The sequence below is a fragment of the Colletotrichum higginsianum genome, chromosome 9, assembly GCF_001672515.1.
Source record: "Colletotrichum higginsianum IMI 349063 chromosome 9, whole genome shotgun sequence".
Classification (NCBI taxonomy): domain Eukaryota; kingdom Fungi; phylum Ascomycota; class Sordariomycetes; order Glomerellales; family Glomerellaceae; genus Colletotrichum; species Colletotrichum higginsianum.
Genome location: NC_030961.1, coordinates 656,108 through 678,892, shown reverse-complemented (window position 1 = coordinate 678,892; position 22,785 = coordinate 656,108). Strand labels below are relative to the sequence as shown.

The 22,785-nt window shown below is 55.1% G+C and overlaps 7 protein-coding genes across 7 annotated transcripts; 4 read left to right on the top strand and 3 right to left on the bottom strand.

Moving 5' to 3' along the window:
• Positions 1-82: 82 nt before the first annotated feature.
• CH63R_12450 (HET domain-containing protein) lies at positions 83-2,014 on the bottom strand (the record flags this gene model as incomplete). Its single annotated transcript, XM_018307424.1, has 1 exon — positions 83-2,014. One exon carries the CDS (start codon positions 2,012-2,014, stop codon positions 83-85), a length of 1,932 nt encoding a protein of 643 aa, XP_018151841.1.
• A 5,959-nt stretch (positions 2,015-7,973) lies between these two features.
• CH63R_12449 (Fatty acid desaturase) lies at positions 7,974-10,382 on the top strand (the record flags this gene model as incomplete). The annotated part of the gene is made up of 3 exons (XM_018307423.1): positions 7,974-8,155; positions 8,713-9,562; positions 9,627-10,382. 3 exons carry the CDS (start codon positions 7,974-7,976, stop codon positions 10,380-10,382), a joined length of 1,788 nt encoding a protein of 595 aa, XP_018151840.1.
• A 1,907-nt stretch (positions 10,383-12,289) lies between these two features.
• On the top strand, positions 12,290-12,727 carry CH63R_12448 (Cellulose-binding family ii; the record flags this gene model as incomplete). The annotated part of the gene is made up of 3 exons (XM_018307422.1): positions 12,290-12,352; positions 12,522-12,640; positions 12,691-12,727. The coding sequence occupies 3 exons, from the start codon at positions 12,290-12,292 to the stop codon at positions 12,725-12,727; spliced, it is 219 nt and encodes a 72-aa protein (XP_018151839.1).
• Positions 12,728-14,078: 1,351 nt separating this feature from the next.
• CH63R_12447 (uncharacterized protein) lies at positions 14,079-14,448 on the bottom strand (the record flags this gene model as incomplete). Its single annotated transcript, XM_018307421.1, has 2 exons — positions 14,079-14,314; positions 14,382-14,448. 2 exons carry the CDS (start codon positions 14,446-14,448, stop codon positions 14,079-14,081), a joined length of 303 nt encoding a protein of 100 aa, XP_018151838.1.
• Positions 14,449-15,678: 1,230 nt separating this feature from the next.
• CH63R_12446 (Tat pathway signal sequence) lies at positions 15,679-16,784 on the top strand (the record flags this gene model as incomplete). Its single annotated transcript, XM_018307420.1, has 5 exons — positions 15,679-15,928; positions 15,983-16,111; positions 16,186-16,307; positions 16,364-16,451; positions 16,513-16,784. 5 exons carry the CDS (start codon positions 15,679-15,681, stop codon positions 16,782-16,784), a joined length of 861 nt encoding a protein of 286 aa, XP_018151837.1.
• Positions 16,785-16,968: 184 nt separating this feature from the next.
• CH63R_12445 (Heterokaryon incompatibility protein) lies at positions 16,969-18,774 on the bottom strand (the record flags this gene model as incomplete). The annotated part of the gene is made up of 1 exon (XM_018307419.1): positions 16,969-18,774. One exon carries the CDS (start codon positions 18,772-18,774, stop codon positions 16,969-16,971), a length of 1,806 nt encoding a protein of 601 aa, XP_018151836.1.
• A 2,222-nt stretch (positions 18,775-20,996) lies between these two features.
• CH63R_12444 (Glucanase) lies at positions 20,997-22,314 on the top strand (the record flags this gene model as incomplete). The annotated part of the gene is made up of 2 exons (XM_018307418.1): positions 20,997-21,602; positions 21,664-22,314. 2 exons carry the CDS (start codon positions 20,997-20,999, stop codon positions 22,312-22,314), a joined length of 1,257 nt encoding a protein of 418 aa, XP_018151835.1.
• Between the last annotated feature and the right edge of the window lie 471 nt (positions 22,315-22,785).

Here is a 22,785-nt window from a genome sequence, read left to right as displayed (position 1 = left end):
ATATCAACATTCACCAATAAACAACCATCATTATCACCGTCATGCCCGTTACTAACCGGGCCGGCCTTTGCACTCTTCACACTCAGTGTAAGGCAAAGACACGCATGTCCGAGGCCATGGGGGGATGCTTCAGTGTCCAACCCGCGCAGTCATCGAGATAACCCTCACCAACGACCTCAAAGTGCGAAACGGGTATGTCTACCTTCTCAGGCACCCTCCAGAACTCCTCTTCGCCACCCGGCTTCACCACGGTGACTGTACCGCATCCGGCATGCCGAAGTGATCGTAACAAGGCTCGCTCGACTTCTCCCTGTCCCAGCCTGCTTGCCTGGCGGAGAACGACGGCTGTCTCGCTGCCGGCCAGGTACGGGATGCGGTCGCCTGCCGCGGCCGTTCGAGGCACGATGCTGAGTCTCCCGCTTCGCGTCGAGGCGAGGCACCGGCCGTCGAGCTCAGACCGGCCCCTTGTCCTCTCAAAGTGCGAGTACAGGATCTTGATAAGCCCTCGAGCGCCCGAACCGACGAACTCGCGTCTCTCCTTCGCCCGGGCCGATATCCAGTGGAAAAGAGACCCAGCAAAACTAACACGCCCGAAGTTCGTTGGTGAGGACTCATCTCCCTGGTATCCAAGCAGCCGAGTCCAGGTGCTGCCCATCACCTTACAGAGCGCTTCGTGTTCCGCTTCTTTTCCCTTAAGCGGGACGTGCCGGTAAGAACCAAACTTGTCCCCGGACGCGTAAGCATTTTTGTACAAGGCAAGGAGATCTGCTTTGGCCTCTCTGTATTCCATCGGCAGAGTCAAAGACTCGTCTCTGGCACGCATGCGGTGTAGGCTCTCTATCACGTCAACTTCGTAGCCGATGTGACCCAGCACCTGGGGACCGTTGCCGTCAGAGAAGGCATGATGTGTACCCCTCAGCCTCATATGATTCAAGTGGTTGTCCTTGTACATGGGAGCCGTGTCAGAAGCAGCGCGAGTCCAGTCAGGTGCCCATGATGGAAGTTTGTCCATTTGCAACTGTCCAGAGTCCTCCGGCCGTCCATCGTCAACGTGCGACATCATCACCTCGACGCCCAGTTGATCAAACATATAGCGGGCGACTCTGCCAAAGGTTTCGGCCACTGACATGGAATAGTCAACGCATAGATATTGCTTGACGACAGCAAGGTCACTGATGATGCCAAAATTAGCGTAGACAAAGTCCCGCGGATCCGTGGCCCCGAGACCCCGACGGGCTTGGGCAGCGCGATGGAGAGGGAGGCGCGCGTGACTGATCCAGCTGGAGTTCATCTGCGACAAGACACGCATCTCCTCGTCGGCGGCGACGTCAGGTCCCTGCGAGGCACTCGTTGAGTTGCCGAGAAAATGACGACAAAAGACGTTCCAGCGTATTCGCTCGTTGCCACATTGCACCCAAGGGTCTTTGGAAAGCACGAGTTCCTGGAGCACCCACACGCGCTTGAACCACGGCTTGGCAAGGAGGCCCCTCCTGGTTTGGGCGACCAAGTCACCGCCGCCGTCCTCGGAGGAGTCGGATGTCGATTCACGGGGGAGAGTCAGGACACCAGACAGGCCGGGGTGGAGATTTCCAAGGTGGATGACGGTGCTGTGGGCGGTCGAGTAAATGCGTCCCATCAAGCTGACCTGGGCGTTGCGCTCCGGGATGTTCGACTGGTCAATGCAGAGGGCATCGGCCCAGAGCCTCCGAATGCGCGTGGCGTCGCGCAGGTCCCGTAGGGCGTCATCCAAAGACTGCGTGATGGCAAAAAGATTGCGATCATGGCCATCATGGCCATCAAGGCGAATGCGACACGGCTTTTCTGGCGGTCCCCATACGTAAGACAGGGCTGTGTAGGGATCGATCAGGTCGTAATCGCAGGCGGCGAGGGTAGTGTTGAGTAGGGATCCCCTGAGTTGGGCGGTGCGGGAAACCGAGGGCTCCAGGAGGAGCAGCCTGAAGGCGTCCGGGGACGACAGCGGCTCGTATCCGTGCAGCGACTGATACGCGGACATGACGGGGCGGCTGAAAGCAAGTCGGGGACCCGGGGTTCTCTGGGCACCGTTAGTTCGACGTCGGTCCGATGCAGGTCTTCAATTGTCCGGATCCGAGGGGACAGATAGAAGTGAAAGGACACTATCCGTAGTGTGTTTGGACTTGAGGCATTTGGGCTGGAGGGATGATGGATGATTCTATTTTGGCAAGCCCTCATCTGGCGCGAGATGCGAGGCCAAAGTTTGCTGATGTGCACCGCGTACAGTACCGCCTGTTCCGACGGACTTCTGTCCTTTCCACCCCTCCCTCCCGGAAGCGGGACAAGGACGAGAGGTAATGTAAGCCGCCCAAAGCAGAAGCCGGTGACTGTTCGACTTGGAGTCGGCATCCGACTCGAATCCTTCGTCCGGTGCCGCGACGGGATGACAAGATATTCGACGCCACGTGACTCGGACGAAGCCCGTGTTTCGTGGCCGAGTCAGTCTTGAGCTGGGAGTTTCATGTAGTTTTTCGTTCTCTTCGACCTCTTGGCAGATATGGGTTTTTTTTTACGTTTGCACGGCTGCGTCGTGAAGCATCTGAATCAATTCTGGTCTTGGAAGCATTTTTGGGACTGAGTCGAGCGTACTGCCTGCCCCGTCGGCGCTTCTCGTTGCCAAAAGGGAGATGATTATCCCATGCCGTGACGCGACGTGTGTGCGAGAGGGGAAGTTGTTGATCGATAGCCGGTGATGGTGGCGACCGAAACAGCATGAAACCTTAGTCAGCAGGGCGAAGAGTCAGGACACTCGCACTGGAAAGGTGAAAAATGGTAATCACGTGACAAACGAGCAAAGACGGCAGGTCGGAAGCGAGAGCCAGCATATTAGTACATCAGATATAATCCGAGGGTCGGGGTGGGCAAGCGAGATTGTCCGATTGGCCTGAAATTTGAGCTTTATTGCCGTCGATAGGAACCTATCAAATCGCTGCCGAGAGAGATGTGGGTCCAGAGAGACGAAAGAATGGGAAGGAGGGGGGGGTGGTCCCTGATCTTCATCTGGTCGGTGTCGAATCTCAATCGAACGGGTCCAGACCCATCAATCACGTTTAGTGTCGTACCGAGCAAGGGCGCATGCGAACCGCAGACGGGTGTGCTATTAGCGTGTGGCGTGGTGCAAGTTGCAAGTCGTTGTTGCCTTTGATGGAAAGAGTGCAGCTGGAAGCAACTGGCTCCAACACGGGACTCCCCCGTAGACTGGCTCATCGCAGCACCTGAGTCGAATTGGACATGATGCCGCAGGAATAGGATCAACGGTGATGGGGAGGGCGAGCCTGGCTCAAGTTACGCAATGGAGCCGCCAAGCCCCTGTTTGCTAGTCTCCGCCATTACGCATGCGCATTGGCACAAACCCACGACCGTATCACGCGTATTGGATTCGCGCATCAATCATCCAAAGCATCCAAAGTCAAGTCGCCCTCAGCAGCAGTCGCATCCTGTCCTGCACGCCGCCCGTTCGAATCGCCTCTGCAGTGTACAGCTGCTGCTGCAGCAGTCCACTTTTCGTTTGATGGTCATCTGAGTTGCCTTTGTGAGTCCAAGGACTGGACGGCCAGCCATGCGAATGACGCTGCTGCCCCTTTTCGAATCTTGGACAACCCGGCTAACGGCTGCCAGAGAGCGCAATGGGGAGAGAGGACAGGGTGAGGGGGGATCGTCGTTGCGAGCCACTTTTCCCAGACCAGATACACGTACCGCACTCCAGTTCTGCAGAGCAATGACCAAGTGATGTGTGGTGTATCTATCTGTACTGGCTATTCTTGGCAGACTAGACTTACTCTGTGAAGACTTGGAGACACAGCAACGGGATGAGAGGTTGGACCGTGACTCCTGTTCTATTCACCGTCCCCTCGTCTCGTCGTAATCGCCGCTTCCCGCGGGTCCGCCGCTTTGCTTCTCCTTTCCCTTTCCCACCATTTTCTAGATTACTCTTCTTGCTCGTGGGCCGTCTCCGTCTCCGTCCCCAGCGTTCGAGCCCCAGTTGCGACCTTGTCGCGGAGCGCCACTCAACGGTCTCGAACATGGATACGGGATATTACGTACGCGGGCCTGCTTCGCTTGCGGGTACCTACATCTAGACGACCTATTGGAGGTGACACAAGAGGTACGTACCCCGGTGTCTCTTCTGCATGCCCTGAAAGAAAGAAAGCAAACCCTTCCCGCCGGTCCAGTCCTTGATTGCGTCTGTTGAGTGGGGTGGATTCGATGCAGTCGGGAGGAAAGCATGGCCAGCTGCAGTTGCAACCTGCTCGCTGACCCTCTTGCATCTGCTGCTGTAACACGGCGTCACCGGCCGGGATCTGGCAGACGACGATTCAGCAAGACATCGGACGAGGCTGGCAGAGGTCAGAGTCGGCTGAAAATCTCTGCAAAGTTTGCAGTAGACTTCTGGAAAAGGGAACTCTGTCTGCCGAGGAAACACGTCGGAGAACGAAAGAAAAGACATAAGGGCTGGTTGGCGCTCACTGCAACGATGATGGTGGTGCGGGGGAGGGGAGATTGGATGCCAATGTTTTGGAGTGCGTGTGGTGGGTGGTTTGTGTATGTGTGTGTGTGTCTCAAAACGGGGGGTTTTCCAACATCATTTGCAAAACGAGGCAAAATAGAGAACAGGACGGCTAAAACGCTGACCGGGATGAGAAAAGCTACGGCGGAACCGCGTGGCTGCGAGGTACATACACCATATTGGAAAAAACCATTATGTTGCATCGGGATGAAGCAAACAGAGTCGTCGTCCTTACTGGATGTCATGAGGGGTTTCTCCCCAGGGCCCCCAATCTCCAGCGGCATGGTGGAAAGTGTTATTGGCCACCTACACTCTTGCGCATCTCTCTAGTTTTTATGGGGTCGTCAGGAGGCGCAGCCGGCGGTGCCAAGGAGGAGGTTCCGTTAGATCCAAAGGCAGAAGGTAGAAGGCGGAGCCTAACGGACGGAAGTGGGAACAGTTTCCAGTCAGTCAACCGTCATAATATCGATGTACGCCTACGTTTTTTTATTGGGGGGGGTTTTTTTTTTGGCAGCGAACACACCGACCTGTCGTCGCCTCTTAACGCCCATGAACAGCCGGACACCCCCCCCCCCCCCTTCCCCCCCAAAAAAAAAAGAATACTGGGCCATTTCCACGTCCAGCCACGGGGCCAATTTCGCGTAGTGCCCCAGCAGCTCGGCTCGCTAAACGCAAACGTCCTTTGCTGGCTCTACCTACGAATTTAGGCAAGCCAGGCTACAGCCACTAACCACTGCCAGCTAGCACGTCAGGTGTCGCAGGCCCAGAACAGCAGCCCATTCGTTCGGACAAGAACGAGAGGCGCGGGATGCTCCGTCGAGCAACGACGTCCAGGCGCGCCGACCAACAGCGATTCTGCAAGTGGGCACACGCACAAACGGGCCAAGACTTCCAATCACGGGTAGAGGCTAAGAAAGATCCAAGACAGATGGCAGAAACATGCGATGCGGTCCAAGCCCATTTCCAGAAACATTCCACCACGCCTGTTCCTGGCTGACCATATGGCAGGCGGACGGCGGGCGTCAGATACCCGTCATGACATTTGGCTTTGCATTCTGATTGTGTCAGTCTGTCGCTGAAATGATGCTCGCCCACCATCACCACCACCACGCCACGACTCTGTTCTGTGCCGCGGGAATTGAGTTTCAAGGGTCCTGGGTCCCCGTCCCACTGGTTCTCCATTTCTTTTGTCGCTTGGTCGCTTCGGACGCGTGTCTTGACTCTTGTCAACTGTTTTTTTCATTATACTTTTTTCCTTGTTTGCCCACTTTCGGGACAGCCCCGACAGTTGCGATACGGCGGCGGGGAGATAATGTGTTGGAGGAATAGGAAAGGAAGAGAAACCCGATAGAGAAAGAGAGAGAGACAGAAAGGGAAAAAAGGGCGGTTGAGGCAGGGTAGGGGTAGGCGCACACACCCGCGTACCTACAAATGCTACGTACCTTCCTCGGGTTTTTTTAACACTAGGACTACCGCCCAACTGCTGGCAGCTGCTCAATAGTACGTCCCGCCTTCCCAGAAAAAGATATGTGGCCCGGGCGTTGTCAATACGCGCATGAATCGAGAAGGACCCCAAAATTCTGCGTTTCAGCCTTTCAGGGTCCTGTCCAGGTCCTCCTGAGTCCTGTCAAGGCAGGCGCTACGGATACCTACCTAGCTACATACCCACCTTGCGGAACCCAGAATGCCGCCGGGCGCAAATCAGATAAGCTCTAGCACCGTTGTTTTCGCCGTCTGGCTTGGTTATTCTCGCTTTTCCTCTCCGCCCCTCCTCTCTTCCCCCTCAACACACTCCCATAGCTTCTTCTCCTTCCATCCCGCGCCTGTCGATTGGTTGGTCGGGACTTGCCCCGAGGTCGGTCCAGTCTGCTGGCCCAGTCACCATCAACCGCTGTGCCCCAAAAGTATCAGCACGTTGGACTGAACTGAACAGTAGCAACGCAACCAATACTGCGCCACGCCAACTGCCAAGCTACCTTGGTACTTTGATCAGACCAGGGGAAACAAGATTGGCAGACACTGAAGGGAGGGGTGTCCTCTCTCTCTCTTTCTCGTCCTTTCTCTCTTTCCTGCTTTCTATCCACACACACACACACACACACACACATACACACACACTGACACTCACACGCGCTTTCCAGGTTCGTGTCCTTAGCTTCCACAACCTTTTGGCTTCCTTGCAAGCATTGTCGGTCTCCTTTGGGCTTGGCGGAGTGGCAGTAGCAGGGGAATTGAGAGAGAGATTTGCCATTTGCCCATGGTTTCCCCTGGCCTTCCCACTTCTCTCTCTCTCACCCCAGTCCACCCACTCGGCCCACATCCCCCATCCACATGCGCGCTCTCACTTTCTCTCTTGCCCACTCTTCCAGCCTGTGTCTCTCTCGCTGGTGTTTCGACCTTCCAACTCAAGAGACAAGCTGTCCTTGCCTTGTCTCCCTTCCCTCCCACGTCCCCATGTCTGGGGGGCGTGGGTGGATGGAAAAAGATGATCCACAAATACTTTGTTCTTCACCTCGCTCCCCTTCTCCTCGTACGGGGACGGGGATGAGCCACGGGGTACCGTATCGTCGTGTGTGCGTGTATTGCTGGGATGTTGCTCTCGCCGTCTCTCTGTCTCTCTGGCATCCCATCCCATCCCATCCCATCCCGCCTCGTCTGCCTTTTTCCCTTAATCCTGCTTCATCCCCGTTCTGCTGCGCTGCCCGGGTCATAGTCGTCTGTTCTCATCTGTAAATGGCACGACGGTCGACTGCTTCTTCGCTTTTGCCGTAAACACCATCCATCATCTCTTTTGCTCAGGGAAATCCCCCCCCCCCTTTCTTCCACACTCCCTCCAAACCCCCCCTCTTCGCCATCCCGCAGCTCTCCGACAGGGATTCCTCGTGCTTTGCCCGGTGCCTCGGACACTCTATCATCCATCCAACATCCAATCCAGCCTTGTCATCCAGTGGCGGAAGAGCGTCGTCGACACGTAAAATACCGCAGTGCCCGTCCACTCTCGAACGATCTACCTCCCTCTCCTCCAGCGCATCACCACTCTCACTTTCCACTCTTCACTCTCGCTCCCTTCTCTGGCTTCGAGACCTTTGCTGCTGCTTCGTCGATTCGACCTTTTTGGACTTTGTTGTACGGGCCAATTTGAGTTGGATTGAATAGTCGGTGTTCCGGTTGCCATTGTTGTTGCTGCTGTTGTTGTTGACTTTTGTCGACCGCACCTTCCTGCTGCGCTGCACTGTACGGGCACCTTTCTGTCCCTGTCCCGCACCACACATTCGGCTCGTGGTGTCGTCGCCTTTCGCATCTCGGATCGCGCTCTCGACGAACTCATCATCACCAACATCCACCACCGACCACCTCCCTAATCCATCGTCGTCTTTCCTCTCGACGACCACTCCGTTTGTTGTTGTTTGATTCAACACCGCCCTTCGCAACCATGGATCGCGATACCCGAATCATCACCCCTCGCGAGGTTGAGGGTATGATTGCCGATGGACGCACCGTCGTCATCCTCGACGAGATGGTGCTGCGCCTCGACGGCTGGCTCGACAAGCACCCGGGCGGCAAGTTGGCCATCATGCACATGATTGGAAGGGATGCGACGGACGAAATCAAGGTGTAAGTTGAAAGCTTCCGCTCACCCAATCCGTCTCTGTCATCGTCATCGTCATCGTCACCGTCTGTGTTTCATCCCATTAGCCTTTGGCGTTGTCTGTCCCTTTTTCGCTGGCAGTCTCTTCCATCAAAGAGGCCCTTCTCCTCCTCCTCTCCCATTCCTGCTTGTCTTCGATAAGCCTGCTGGGGAAGGAAGGCAGGCGGTCCCCCTATGAGCTCGGTCTCCATTCCTTCTCAATCAATTCCCCCGGCTCCGGAAAAAATGAAGCACCCGGGCGGCCATCGGGAATTTTTCTTGGAAGCGAGACCGAGCGAGAAGGGGGCAGGGGGGGCGGGATGGCTGAGCAAAAGAAAACAAGAGAAAAAAAGAAACAAAAAGAGTAATCAGAAGTCTGGTTAAGCTTATTTTCCCACACACATCCCGAATGCGAAGGGATGGATGGTATCAGGAAAAAAGGGGGAGAAACGGCCAATTAATATTTCGGGTTCGCTGGACTTTCGGACTCCGGCATGGCTGCGTCAAATGGAATTTAGTGTGCTGACAGAGCGCCCTTGTTTAGCTATCATTCGTCTGCCACGCTCAAGACCATGAAGGCCTTTCGGATCGGCCGGAAACCTGCGGGTCCCTGGGTCAACATGACACCACCAATTAGGGGCGGCGTCTACGTCAAGCAAGATACGACGCCTGCATCCGGTGCATCGACCCCGGATGTCACGGACGCTGCCGCTGCCGCCTCCATCGTGGATTCCTCGTCCGATCTCGATGAGGATGACTCCGCCGACGATGCCGCCTCGGAGCTTTCCGCCAGGAGCTCCCGCACCTCCTTGACTTCTGAGTGCAGCAGCGCCGAGGTCGATGGCAAGACCAAGCCCGCCGCTGCCGCGCCCGAGATCGAGACGGGTATCCGTAGGCGTCTCGCGGCACCCGTCGACTCGGCCGACGACGATGTCCTCCTCTCCGGCCGCAGCCGCATGACGGCCGAGCAGTACACGGACTGGGCCATTCAGCAGAACGTCAACAAGGACCTCGACGAGTACCCCTCGCTCGACCCGGCTGTCCAGCTTGACATCCAGATGAAGTACCGCCTGCTCCACGAACGCGTCAAGGACGCCGGGCTCTACGACTGCCCCTACCTCGACTACGGCAAGGAGATGTGCCGCTACTCGACCCTGTTCGCCTGCTTCCTCGTCGCCCTGCGCTGCGAGTGGTTCATCACGTCGGCCTGCTTCCTCGGCCTCTTCTGGCACCAGCTCATGTTCACCGCCCACGATGCCGGCCACGGTGCCATCACCCACAACTTCACCTTTGACACACTCATCGGCCTCTTCATCGCCGACTTCTGCTGCGGCCTGTCCATGGGATGGTGGAAGAGCAGCCACAACGTACACCACCTCATCACCAACATGCCCGTAAGTTTGGAGAGCCCCATTGGCTGTTACCACCTGGACCACAGTGACTAACATACCTCCGCAGGAACATGACCCCGATATCCAAAACGTCCCTCTCTTCGCGACGTGCCCCTCTTTCTTCAAGTCCATCAAGTCTACCTACTACGACGGGTTTGTCTTCGTCTGGGACGCAGCCGCCGACGTGCTCGCCAAGTACCAGGCCTACACCTACTACCCTGTCATGGGCGTCGCCCGTTTCAACCTTTACCTGCTTTCCTGGCTGCACGTGCTTTCCCGCCGGTCTTCGCAGCTCGGCAGCTCCAAGGCCTGGTGGATTCGCCCGACCGAGATCCTCTTCATGGCGTGCTTCTGGTACATTTTCGGATACCGCCTGATTCTGTGCACCCTGCCCACCTGGCCCATTCGCGTCGCCTTCGTCCTGATCTCGCACATCATCACCATGCCCCTGCACGTCCAGATCACCCTGTCCCACTGGGGCATGTCGACTTCGGACCTTGGCGAGTCCGAGTCCTTCCCGCAGCGCCAGCTCCGCACCACCATGGACGTCGACTGCCCCGCCTGGCTCGACTTCATCCACGGCGGCCTCCAGTTCCAGGCCGTCCACCACCTCTTCCCGCGCCTCCCCCGTCACAACCTCCGCAAGGCTCAGGTCTTTGTTAGGGAGTTTTGCAGGGACACGGAGATCCCTTACTCCATCCTGGGTTTCGTCAACGGAAACAAAAAGGTCGTTGGCAGGCTCGAGGAGGTCAGCGACCAGTTGCGCACCCTGCTCAACTGCCAGAAGTATATGGCTGAGACGGGCGAGAGCGCCTTGCACTAGAGCACAGCATGAATGCATTGTTCCGGCGTTGTGATTTCATAGAGTAGACAAAAGTTGATTTCCTTGTTCATTTCAAACCTCAGTTTTCAAGCTATGTGATATCGGCGACCATGCGAGTGAATCTGATGAATACAAACCAGTCTGAAGTAGATGAGTGGGGTATTATGATGCCTTGGGACATGACAGACATGCGCATAATAGCTCCTGGAGCTTACATGCCAGAAAGTCAATTGCTTCCCTTCTGCTGAACGTTTCTTAACCTGCCGACGCATCGATCGCCAGGGGCCAGCCGCCCTGCGGTCCCGCAACGCCAACCTCGGAACCTAATGAAGTCGGCACAAGCTCGAGCTCGAGCCCGGTTTGGGCTTGTTCGAAGAGGACATAATCCCCGCGGCCACGGACGGATCACACTCTCACGGACTGGCTTTTCGGGCTAATGCAGGGCGTGGCGGGTCTGAGGGGAAAACAAGCCAGGGGCATCGACGCGGATCCCACGTCGTGTTCCATGGATAACCGGACTCATTTGAATCGGGACCCGCGGTCCGCGAGGATGGTCTCTGCCGTCGATGCTTTTACTTTGCGGGAAGCGGGCGGTCTTTTACTCGTGGCCGTGGCAGGGCCGGTCCGCCGAGGTATATATAGATGGGGCATGCTTCCGCGTCCCGACTTCTGAGGAATCTAAATTTTGACAACTCTCCTCAATGTTCGACGGCTCCGGGGACGGGCGTTTGGATCCGAGACTCGTCGACAATGATGACGCCCATTAAGTTTTGGGCCGGCAACTCGACGGAGGACGAGCCACGAGGAACGGAGGCCCCGAGACAGGCGAAGAGCGAGGCTGGACTCCTTTCCCATCCACCATCGAGGTCGGATGTCACTGGCACGGCGGAAGATCCGGGACACCCTTCCCCTCGAGATCGGGCTGCTGGTCCGGGAACGGCAACGGGGAACAGCCCCCGTGGTCGTGCTTCAGGCTGTTGGCTGTTGGCCATGTCCGCGGCGGAGGAGGGATCGACAGGCCAAGACATGGATGGGGAGGGGCAATGTTCATCCGGACGTGTACGTTCATTCTACTTCGTTCCTGTGCGGAAGGCTTGATTATTGAGCAGCCCTTGAACTGCCTCGAGGGAACCGCCGCCAGAGAGCTCGGATTGGAGGGGTCCGTCTCATGTTGAGGGAGCAAAATTCGCTCTTCATGACAGCAACGACTAGTCGCTGGACTTCTCCTTTTCTTCTCGTCCGGTCTCCTCGACTTGGCGATTGTCTTCGTGGCAACCGTGTTAATGATGGACTGGACTGGGTGCGCGGCTCATAGCTGACATTCCTCACGAGCTGTTGTTCATAGCTTTTTCTCACATCTTGAAAAGTGTTGTGAACCGAGGGAGAGTTCAACGGCGAGCTTGGGCTGAACTTCGACCTGACAATGCCCTCATTGCACATGCTCCAGCGTAGGGGACGCATGTATTCCCGGGGTCAAGAGCAGCAGTACGATGGCGGGAACCCGTTTCGATACATGGCAGACTGTTCTCGGGCAGTTGGTTTCCCCGCTCCACACCCTCATGGATGTTCCCTGACGAGAGGTCGGGGGGGCTGTCGGTAAACGCGAGAAACACTCCGCAGAGTTAGTTTACCGACGCCATCTACCGCGGGTGGGTATTGCGGCCGATCGATACTACCAAACTTCTTGTTTCCCCCCCAAGGCGCGAGTCACGGGCCTCCGTCCGTTGTTTATGATTCCTCCCACGGCGTACGAGAGTTTGGGATATACATATAACCGCCCCCCCCTTGTCATGAGTCGTAGTATATATGGCATGCGCCAGCGCGGCAAGATGGTTTGGTGAACTGGCGCGAGGGCGTTGCGACGACTTCAAGGAGCACTTCAGTAAGAATCAAGCATAACAGTGGATATGAAAGCTTTCGCCGCCTTCGCGCTCGTCGCCGCCGTGGTTGCCACGGACCACGGCCCAAGCGTTTGTCTAACCCCCCCTCCCTTTTCACTCCCTTGGAAACGTCTATGATAGTTCCACATGCTAACGCGCGTGCCTGGCAGTATGGCGGCAGCGGGCCCTACAAGTCGGTATGAGACCGCGCGTGCCCTGAGCGATTGGGTTGCCATGTCTGCTGACCGGATCTTTCAAGTACTCATTTGAGGTCGAGTCGCTCGTCAACCACACCTTCTACCAGCCGCTGCAGTCGGCCGTCGGCTCCGACCTCAAGCTTCCGGTGATTGTCTGGGGCAACGGCGGCTGCAAACCTTGGTGCGTCTGGTCTCCGGTTTCTCATGCTAACTTGCGCTAACGCTGTCCAGTACGTTCGGTTGTTCGAAAAGAGACTCTCGTGAATGAGAAGACTCTGGTTTTTTTTTGTTTAATTTTTTACCCTGGTAAGCTAACTGGCAGCAGTCGGCATGACCTTCCGCGGCTTCCTCGGCGAGGTGGCCTCCCACGGCGCTCTGGCGATCGCCACGGGGCCGGCCTACGTCGACCCGGAGACGTACGTCAAGCGGCCAAACGGCTCCTCGACGCCGGCGTCCGGCCAGGACCCGGGCGCCCTGACGGCCGCCGTCGACTGGGTCCACGCCAACGCGGGCAAGGGCGCCTGGAAGCACGTCGACGCCTCCCGCATCGGCGCCTGGGGCCAGAGCTGCGGCGGCCTCGAGGCCTACGCCGCGGGCCTGAACGACTCGCGCGTGAGCCACCTGGGCATCTTCAATAGCGGCCAGCTGGACGAGGCCGCGAGCCGGGCCGTCGCCGGCGCGGCGAAGAAGCCCGTCTTCTATACTCTGGGCGGGCCCTCCGACGTGGCGTATGATAATGTTCGTGCCTCTTTTAGTTCCCCTCACCTTCTTCTTTCTCTCTCTCTCTCTCTCTCTCTCTCTCTCTCTCTCTCTCTCTCTCTCTCTCTCTCTCTCTCTCTCTCTCTCTCTCTCTCTCTCTCTCTCTCTCTCCGTCTCTCTTCCCTCCTTAGGGGCGTTTCTTTAGCTGACGGACACGAAATACACAGGGCGAGAGGGACTACTCGGTCCTCCCAGCGGGCACCCCCGCATGGAAGGGGAACCACGAGCTGGGCCACAGCGCCGCGTTCGACGCGCCCAACGGCGGGATCCCTGCTGTCGTCGGCACGAAGATCCTGGAATGGGTCCTGCGCGGCGACGAGTCGGCAAAGGCATGGTTCACGGGCGACGGGGCGAAGACCGCCGGGGTCCCGGATGTGGTCTTCAAGAACCTGGACAGCATCAAGGTCACCCCTATCTAGCGATGCTTGGCCCGCGTGGCATCGGCGATTTGGAAGAAAAAACCTATCGAGATGGAGCTACGTAGACTTGATGTGTACATGTGCGTGTGGGTGTCCACATGCACGCACCGCTTCTGTTGGCCATAATCGAGACGATGGAGGACCGCAAAGCCAGGCTTTCATCAGTATGCGTCGTAAGGACTCAAAGGACTCTCATTCAAGAGCACCACTTGCAGTGCCCAAGGATCGCGAATACATCAATGCAGGAATTGCGATGGTTTGGATTGACAAATGCTGAACTTGGAACATTTGGCAGCCCCCTCCCAGCATTGAAACATATATATTCCCATAACCCGCAGCCGGTCCGATGATTCCGCATGTGAGCACAAACTTGACACATAACTCGTGAACAGCTGATGCAACTTTCGTGGTCTCAGCCAGCTGATCCTATATAGGCCACTTTCAAGCCAGGGCGGCGGCCTCATCCCGGGCAATGGCAGAAGGTTTGTTGTAAGCCAGATCGGCGTCTACCTCCGCTCGGGCAATGGCGGAAGGCTTGTTGTAAGCCAGATCGGCGTCTACCTCCGCTCGGGCAATGGCGGAAGGCTTGTTGTAAGCCAGATCGGCGTCTACCTCCGCTCGGGCAATGGCGGAAGGCTTGTTGTAAGCCAGGTCGGCATCCACGGCGGCGTGGCGGCCTGCAAAGGGTGTCAGACACAGGCAGGCTCAATAAACTGAGGATTTCATTTGTTGCGCTATTCTTACTTGGGATGGGGCTCGCACTGGCAGAGAGCAAGAAGCCCGAGACAAGGACGAGGTTGGACAACTTCATTTTGCGGGTCTGTATCGATCGTGATGAGATGTAGAAGACTAAGTGACGTGAAAGGACGGAAAGAATGACGGCTCAAGAATGGGAAGTGGATGAGTTTCTTTTACTCAAGTGGAATAGGCGAGAAGGGCTTGAATGTTATATACCTAGGTCTTGCTCATTTTCTTGATGTACTGTCTACGACTTGTCTCCAATCGATTTACCAGCTCCTTGTGGCCTAACCGCTCCAAAGATTTGATGCTGTTCCGTCTGAGATTGAGACGGCGATGAGTACACTTCCGTCTGTGAGCAGAGTTCGTTGTTTGCAGCAAGGTTTCTGCCATTTGGTTGCGTCTCACCCTGCTGGCAGTGCTCTTCCATTGAATTTCGATTCTGAATCATGTCTTCGTACATCTCCTGCCTCTTTGAGCTCATGGTGCATCGGGTATCTATGCCTAATCCCGTCCAACGGGCCGTCTAAAGCCACCTGTCACAACTCATGAACCCCTTTCCCGCCACTCCCCATTGCCTCTCTGGCCAATCAACCGCCTATAGTACGACTTGTGCATATGCTCAGAATGTTTGCCTAGCTGTGAAGGGCTTCTCCGCCAGTCTAGGCCTTGGGCTCAAAGGCAAAAACACATGCGGCCATCCAAATCACCGTCCAATTGTCTGGCTAATATGCGTCCCGAAAACGCGACTGAAGTCCCAGTCGTTGGTGATGAAGCAGCCTAACCCGCATTGCAGGACTTGGTTGGGCCAGTTTTGGCAATACAACCCAGCTAAACAACCGCTTTACAGTGTTTGCCAGACAAACAATCTTTGTCTGATGTTTGCCTCCGGATCTATTACCATTTCAAGTCCAGCGGGCGTCTCGAAGCGGCCTGCAATTCGTTGCATACTGATGCAAGTTCTCACTAGACCAAATGCCAAGAGTCGTTTCCCATGTCATGTCAACAGGCTCAGCCGACACCCTTCGTCGATCTAGACGTTCTTTCCAGAGTAAAGCGGCATCAATGAGGTATTTTCAAGCGGGTAGAGGCAAGGCTTTGCTGAGATTTGATACCCAGATAGCCCTCCAACAGACATCAGCAGGTCAATGGTGGTAGAACGACATACCTCAGTTCTGATATCTTAATGCCAGGTTTGCAAACCTCGAACCGGTCCCCCGAACACTCACGGCTTCTTACTCACTCCATCAAGATCCATTCTATTCCATCATTGCCCCCATCATAGCACTCTCAAAAACACAACATGCTGAGTGCCAACGAAAGCGGAAGGTACAAGTCGGCCCCTCTCAGCGATGATTACAGCGATGGGTGCGACAACGAAGAGGCGATCTTGATGCAGGAGACTCCTTCCCGGAAGAGATCCAGGGCAACTTCTGTCCTACTTACAGCAGCATGCGGTCTGGCTCTTGTCATGCTGTATTCAGCAGCTCTGGTCCAGATGACTATGAGCTTATCGAGGACTGGCCATTTGCAGAGCACCAGGCTCATGAAATGTGAGTCCATACCGTCCAAATGTCGTAGGGGTTTTCCCCTAACCGCACCTGTAGCTATCAACGATGACTTCATTGAGTACGAATTCCGCGTCTTCGATCAGTTCGAACGCCCAGATCATCATGCCACTTACTTCACCACGCCGAACCCGGAGGTGGACAGGAATTGGCACAGCATTTTGGGAAGTAAGTTCTCACTCGAATTCCCCAATAATGTCTTGATGCAAGTTTTCGGAAGCTAAAGTGTGTGTGATTTACAGATCAGAACATCCGCATTCCACGGGATGCAATGCAAGAAATTGACCGAGTGGACGAGGGGATTGAGCTGCCCGGGGGTGGTTTCTTCGGTTCCATCATGGTTTTCCATCACTTGCATTGTCTCGTATGCTGGCTCTCATCTGCCTCTCACGATAAGCCGCAAGCTGACTGACCTGAAAGAAAAACCTATATCACGCACTCCACCCCGAGTACTACAATCTTACCAAGATGACAAGTCACGAGAAGGACAAGTTCGACGAGCACAACGGTAAGAAAGTTCGGCAAGCATTTTTTTGTCTCGGGGACTATATCCTGACATGGTGCTACAGACCATTGTCTCCATATGCTTCGAGAAGCAGTCATTTGTCAAGCCGACACGACATTATTAACGATGAAGTGGAACTCAACTGGTCTTCGACCCATCGGGAACTTGACCAGCCCACATGAATGCGTCAACTGGGGCAGGCTCATGGAGTGGGTGGTTCCCAAGACCTTCGATGCCCTGGCCGATGGCGTCCTAGTGCACCCAACTTTTGGTATGGACCCTGGCGTTTTCCATCCTCTGACACAAGCTATAGAGTATGCCTCAGTACTGAAATAGTATCAGGACCCGTATTCCGAGACCGCCAACTTGTTGAAGCCTCCTAGCCATGTTTCTTTTGGAGAAGCTTATTGTGGTGGACCGAACTAGATTTGTAGAGAACAATGACATGTAGTCGACTGGAGTACGGACAATGAGAAGTAGTATCACCAACTTATCCAGGCTCACCGCATATCCAAACAGGCTAGATGAGAATAAAAGTATCAGCGTCCTCGTCTTCCCAGACCACCGCTTCGCCATGCATCACACCCTTGATATAACAGTCCCCTAACACTTTGTATTCACCACCACCAACAGGCTCCAGGACGATAGGAACGCAGCACCCATGCAACGCCACAATCACACTCCCCTTCTCTTCACCGTTTCTGCCTTTGCTTCCAATCCACGGCACCATCCCCATTCTCCCCCGTTCCGTCATGACGATTTTCCTCCCCTTGGCCATAGCCAAGCACGCCGCGAGGCTCTCGTTGTACCCATTCCGATTGATGAACTCATTGCCCCACTCTTTCGGTATCAGGCCCAGGACTTCTTCGGGCGTTTCTCGGGGCGTGTTTCCGTTGGCGGAGGCCGTGTTGAGGAACCCCACGAGGGAAACCAGAGTCCAATCCTCAAACGGCGAGTCGGGGAGATCGTTGCGTATCTGCTTCACGAGCGAGTCAAGATAGGCTTCTTCCGTGTCCCAGCAGCGTGCGATTCTCGTCGCGCTGATGACGTCGATGTGGTCGATGACTTTGCCGCGGGCCCGGAGGCGGCCGGTGGTGACGGCGTCCTCGGGCTGGCTGTGTATGTGTCGCCTCCCGTTGGCCGCATTCCAGGTGACAGTGTTGCGGAATGTCCGCGAGCCGCCAGCGGCGAGTCTGAAGGGTGCCGAAAGGGGCGTCCCGGAGTACGAAGGGACCCAAGTGGGGAAGTTCTTCAGCTCGTCTGGCGTGTTGGGCAGCAGCAGGTCGAGGTTGGCCGACCACAGAGACAGAAAGTCCAACGAGCCAAAGTTGCGGGCCAAAGACACGGCGAAGGCAGTGAAGTTCTGCTTGATTGACAAGTCGTAGTTTGGCGTGAAATCGGAGCCGTCGATCATGCCGAGGAACGCGTACAGGTTGTCGGCCAGCTCAGACGTGGCGAACTCCTCGGCCACCTGGGCCATGATACGTAGAAAGCGGAGAGGCTGTTCTTCCTCATACGGGGCAGCCTTGAGATTCAAGAGGATGTCGTAGGCAATGTTTACATCACCGGCATAGCTGAGGGGTTTCTCTGGAGGTATAGTCTGCAGCTCGGCGAGGTCTTGCAGGGTGTAGCCCACATGTCCGGTGACGAACAAGACGTCTGCGGCACGTAAGAGTTCCTGGACAACCCATCCTCTAGTGAACCAGGGTCGCAACCACCAATGACGGATGGCGGGAACATAGATAGCATCCGACTCTTGCTTGCCGAACGTACTGCGGACGATGGTTAGTCTGATGTCTGAGTTGAAAGTGGGCGAATCCCGCAACATGACGTGGGAGTTTGGCAGTCTTCGTAACATCTTTTCCACCTCGTTCAGCCATTGTTTGCAAAGCCGGCTGTGTTCATCGTCGGGTCCGAGCCATACGATGACCCTTTTTGCGGCACTGTATATTTGGGCCATCCTCCCAATCTGGTGGGCCTTGTCGTCTTTGCTGCTTTGATTGATACATATCTGGTCGATCCAGAGATAACCAGTGGTGCAGTGCTTCTCTAGATGAGGCAATGCCTGCGCAAGGTGTTCTGTGAGGCCGATGGTGTCGGGGCATCCTTCGATGGGAAGAGATGAGACTCGAGCCGGGTTGCCCCATGTGTAAGATATAGCTTCGAACTCCGGTAAAGTGGCTGAAAGGTCTGTTTCGACAATCTTATACGCAACCTGACGTGTACCACTCTCGCTATCATGTTTTGAGATCTTCAGGAGGCGTATGTGGTTTTCTGTAGGCAATGGTGTGTACTGATACGTCGTTCGAAACTGCGAACTCTCCATGGTCGATGTAGGGTGGCTCACAGAGTGAGAAGATATACGCCTTGGAAAATCGGTATCACAATGTTGAAAGACAGGCGCGTGTTCTCAGAGAAACTCACTTCGCACGCAAGTGGTATTGAGCGGGGCGAGGAGGCTGGAAGAAAAAGAAGAGGTCGAGATACTGGACCACGGTCGGAATACCACTAGTAAGCCTCGTGTTTTTATTTGCCCAGCAGGAGACTGTAAAGTCAAGGTATGGGCCGCAGACGTACACCTGCATCACGCCAGACCGTTATAAGAAATATTGGCTGCTAGGCAGACACAGCCCACGCCCTCGTTTACCCCTCTCGGATTTCCGTTCACGGTCCCGAGACTGCAGAGAATCTGACAGTCGCGGTGATCATGTGGCCAAAAGCCCCAATCAATTACTGAAATGTAATAATTGGCTTCATGGTCGCTCATGTAGGACACGGTGAAGCTACTTTCCGCATGGCAAACGAGTGGAAAACCCGGCTATACAGGTTTAATGTGCCCCCATAGATGCCAAGCTTTTGGCAGTGACCATGAACCGTCGACCTCAAGTCAGAATGGCGGTGTTGAGGTCACTGATGCTAAATGGATCTATAACAATGCAGTCAAGCAGCTAGAAAACCCCCGCTAATACACACTGTCACAATCGAACGATGCAACTTTTTTGTTTAATGGCGATACAGGATGAGTCCTAATGATGGTTTAGACTGCAATTACATTGGGCTTTTGAAATTGCCAAAGTCATGTGTTACGAATAGACAGCATAGTCAGCTATCGATCGGTCGATTTACAGTAGTTTTAGTGGGCACGAGTGTAGACGCAGACAGTACTTGGACATGCGAAGCCAGCATGCAACTATATCCAACATTAGATCCAGGGGGGTAGTGCATAAAGAAACAGCAATGAATCAGTCGATGCCCATTTAATTACAGTCACTAAAAACGAAACGCGGCTTATAAGTTCCACGACTCAATCCCATGAGTTCGGATAACGGACTCCGACAAAAAAACCGGGAAGTCCGGGGACTTAGGCAGGCGACAGGGGTGCCCAACTGCTTTCATCTCCAGCAATGTTGGTTGTCATCTGTATCCATGTCCACCGCTGCCCAATGGGTTCTTGCATTCCCAACAAGAGCATTAATCTCACAGCAGTTGGGGTATGAGAAACCAAGCACCGGACTCATAATGATAAGAAGGCCAGGAATAGGGAGGTGCCGATCAAAGCCCATTGCAGTGAATACCAATTTCGTCGTCCTGCGATGTGCCATGAATTCCTCAAGTCCATAGCAGGTTCCACACGGTGTTCATAGCGCTGCGTGTCTGCAAAAAACTTCAGAGGCCTTCTCATCCGAACATAAACGTGCTCATCACCAAACATACTCCGAACGGAACGCTGTAACATAGCAATCTATTCTCTGGCATCCCTCATCTTGTAACATGAGACGGATGTTGGAGGAAATCCACTGAACGACACTATGTTTGGTGGTCAGCAGCTTTGGCTTGATTCGTGTGCCGAATTGCACTGGAGCACAGGACCCTATCCGTGCTTATTGGGGCCTTGTTGATGTTAAAGTTTCCGAGCTTATATCTGTGTTACAGGAGAGAACTCTAAACCTGCGGATCATAAACACATTTTGGGAGGCGGTGGGCACGGAGCTGTCCGCAAAGGGGTTGGCTCAATACAGCTCACCGGAAGAACAGCAGGGTATTCCCTGGCAGAGATTTGGCATCAGGACCCCAAAGAACCAACGTTATCTCCTGAATCATTCCATCTTTCGAAGCCGGCCAATCCGCCCTTTTCTCAAAGTTTCAACCCGCATTCGTCATACTTGAGCCGCGTCTAGTAAAGACATTAGATTGCGAAGGGCCCCTTGCAGCTGTTCAAGATGCCTCCTTACCCCTGAAGCAATCCGCCAATGAGCCGAAAAGCTTGTCATGGACCCAAGACAGCACTTGATGGGGGGGACCCCAACCCAAAGTGATGGTTGAAACAGTTTGACGATGGGAGGTGTATTCGTCTTAGCATGGGGCTATCATCCTGTCCATCAAGAATCTATATAGCCTGGCTTTGATGCCGCCAAGCATCAGACGTTTCTTCCTGGTCTCGGCACAGATTTCGTTTCTCTTCGCTTCTAGTCATTCACTCCACCTTCTTTGCACTTTGTTGGCCAACTCAGCATCTGCAAGCTTTGCCATAAGAAAAGAAAAGAAAAAATGGCTCTCTCCGTTCTTTCCGTTTCTCTTCTCCTTGCTAGTCTTGTCTCGGGCCAGGCGCCTGGCAATTCTACAGACAACCACCCCAAGATCGATACCTTCAGGTGCACAGTCAAGAACGGGTGCCAGAAGAAGACGAACTACATCGTCGTCGACTCGAGCCAGCATGCCATCAAGACGTCCAGCGGCGTGAGCTGCTTTACCGGCAACAGCCCGCCCAACTCTACGGCGTGTACCACCCCCGAAGAATGTGCAAAGAATTGCCACATTGAGGGAATCTCTGACTACAGCGCCAACGGCGTGACCACGAGCGGCGCTGACCTCCGTTTGACCATGTTCAACGACAACGGCGCCGAGGTTACACCGCGCGTTTACCTCCTGGAGGAGAACAAGCAGCGATACGAGATGATCCATCTGACCGGCTCCGAGTTCACCTTCGACGTTGACATGGTCAAGCTGCCCTGCGGCATGAACAGCGCACTCTACCTGTCTGAGATGCTGCCTGATGGCGGCAGGAACACCAGCACTCTCAACAAGCTTGGCCCGGCCTGGGGCAGCGGCTACTGCGATGCTCAGTGCTTCAAGACCTCGTTCATCAACGGAGTCGTAGGTTTTGCGCCGTGCCAGACACCACGTACCTAGGGTTACTGACACCACATTTCTCCAGGCCAACTTTGAAGAGAAAGGCTCTTGCTGCAACGAACTCGACATTTGGGAGGCCAATTCCCGGGCGACGCACATCGCGCCCCACCCTTGCAGCCAGCCGGGGCTCTACAAGTGCACCGGCGAGGAGTGCGAGAAGGCCGGCGTCTGCGACAAGTCCGGCTGCGCGTGGAACCCGAACCGCGTGAACGCCACCGACTACTACGGCCGTGGCGCCGACTTCGAGGTCGACACGACCCGCAAGTTCACCGTCGTCACCCAGTTCCCCTCCCAGAACGGCAAGCTGAAGGAGCTCCGCCGCATGTACATCCAGGACGGCAAGGTCATCCAGAACAACGTCGTCAACATCGAGGGCCCGCCGAAGATCAACTTCATGAACGACGAGTACTGCCAGGCCACCGGCGCCTCGGACTTCGCGCGCCTCGGTGGTATGGAGGGCATGGGGGATGCCATGACCCGCGGCATGGTCTTGGCCATGAGCTTGTGGTGGGATAAGTCTACCTTCATGGAGTGGCTTGACCAGGGCAACAACGGGCCTTGCAACGCAACTGAGGGCAACCCGTCGGTGGTCACTCAGATCCAGTCGAACCCTGAAGTTACGTTTAGCAACATTCGCTTTGGGGAGCTAAACTCGACCTTGAGCCTGAAGCTTTAGTTAAATGGAGTTATGCAGCCTCTTCGACGTACAAATTTACCCTATTAGTACATTGAGTTGTCCAAAGATGTGAGATGTGAAGAGTCGTGTTCTCACGTCTCCAACCGTTTCCTGTGACGTTGTTGGTGTCATTTTCTCTCCTGCAGTTGGTTGGTCATGTTGAGAATGCGCAGCCACCCGTTGGTTCGGCAAACTCCTCGACGTGACCTGATTCGTCCGGCGCTTAGTGGACCGCAGGTGATGGAGGCCTATTTCGTCTTCTTTCAGCTTGCTTCTGCCTGCGTATTACACCAACGCACGAGTTCAAACAGCCAAAGCCCGGTTCATCGCTCAGGAGTTTCTCCCAACCATCATCCCTTGGGGACCTTCTTCCTTCGCAACGACACCAAGAGTTGCTACACAACTTACGGCACGGACCATTCTCACATAGGATCGTTTGTTTGAACTGCCTTCGGAAACACACGTCCCCCT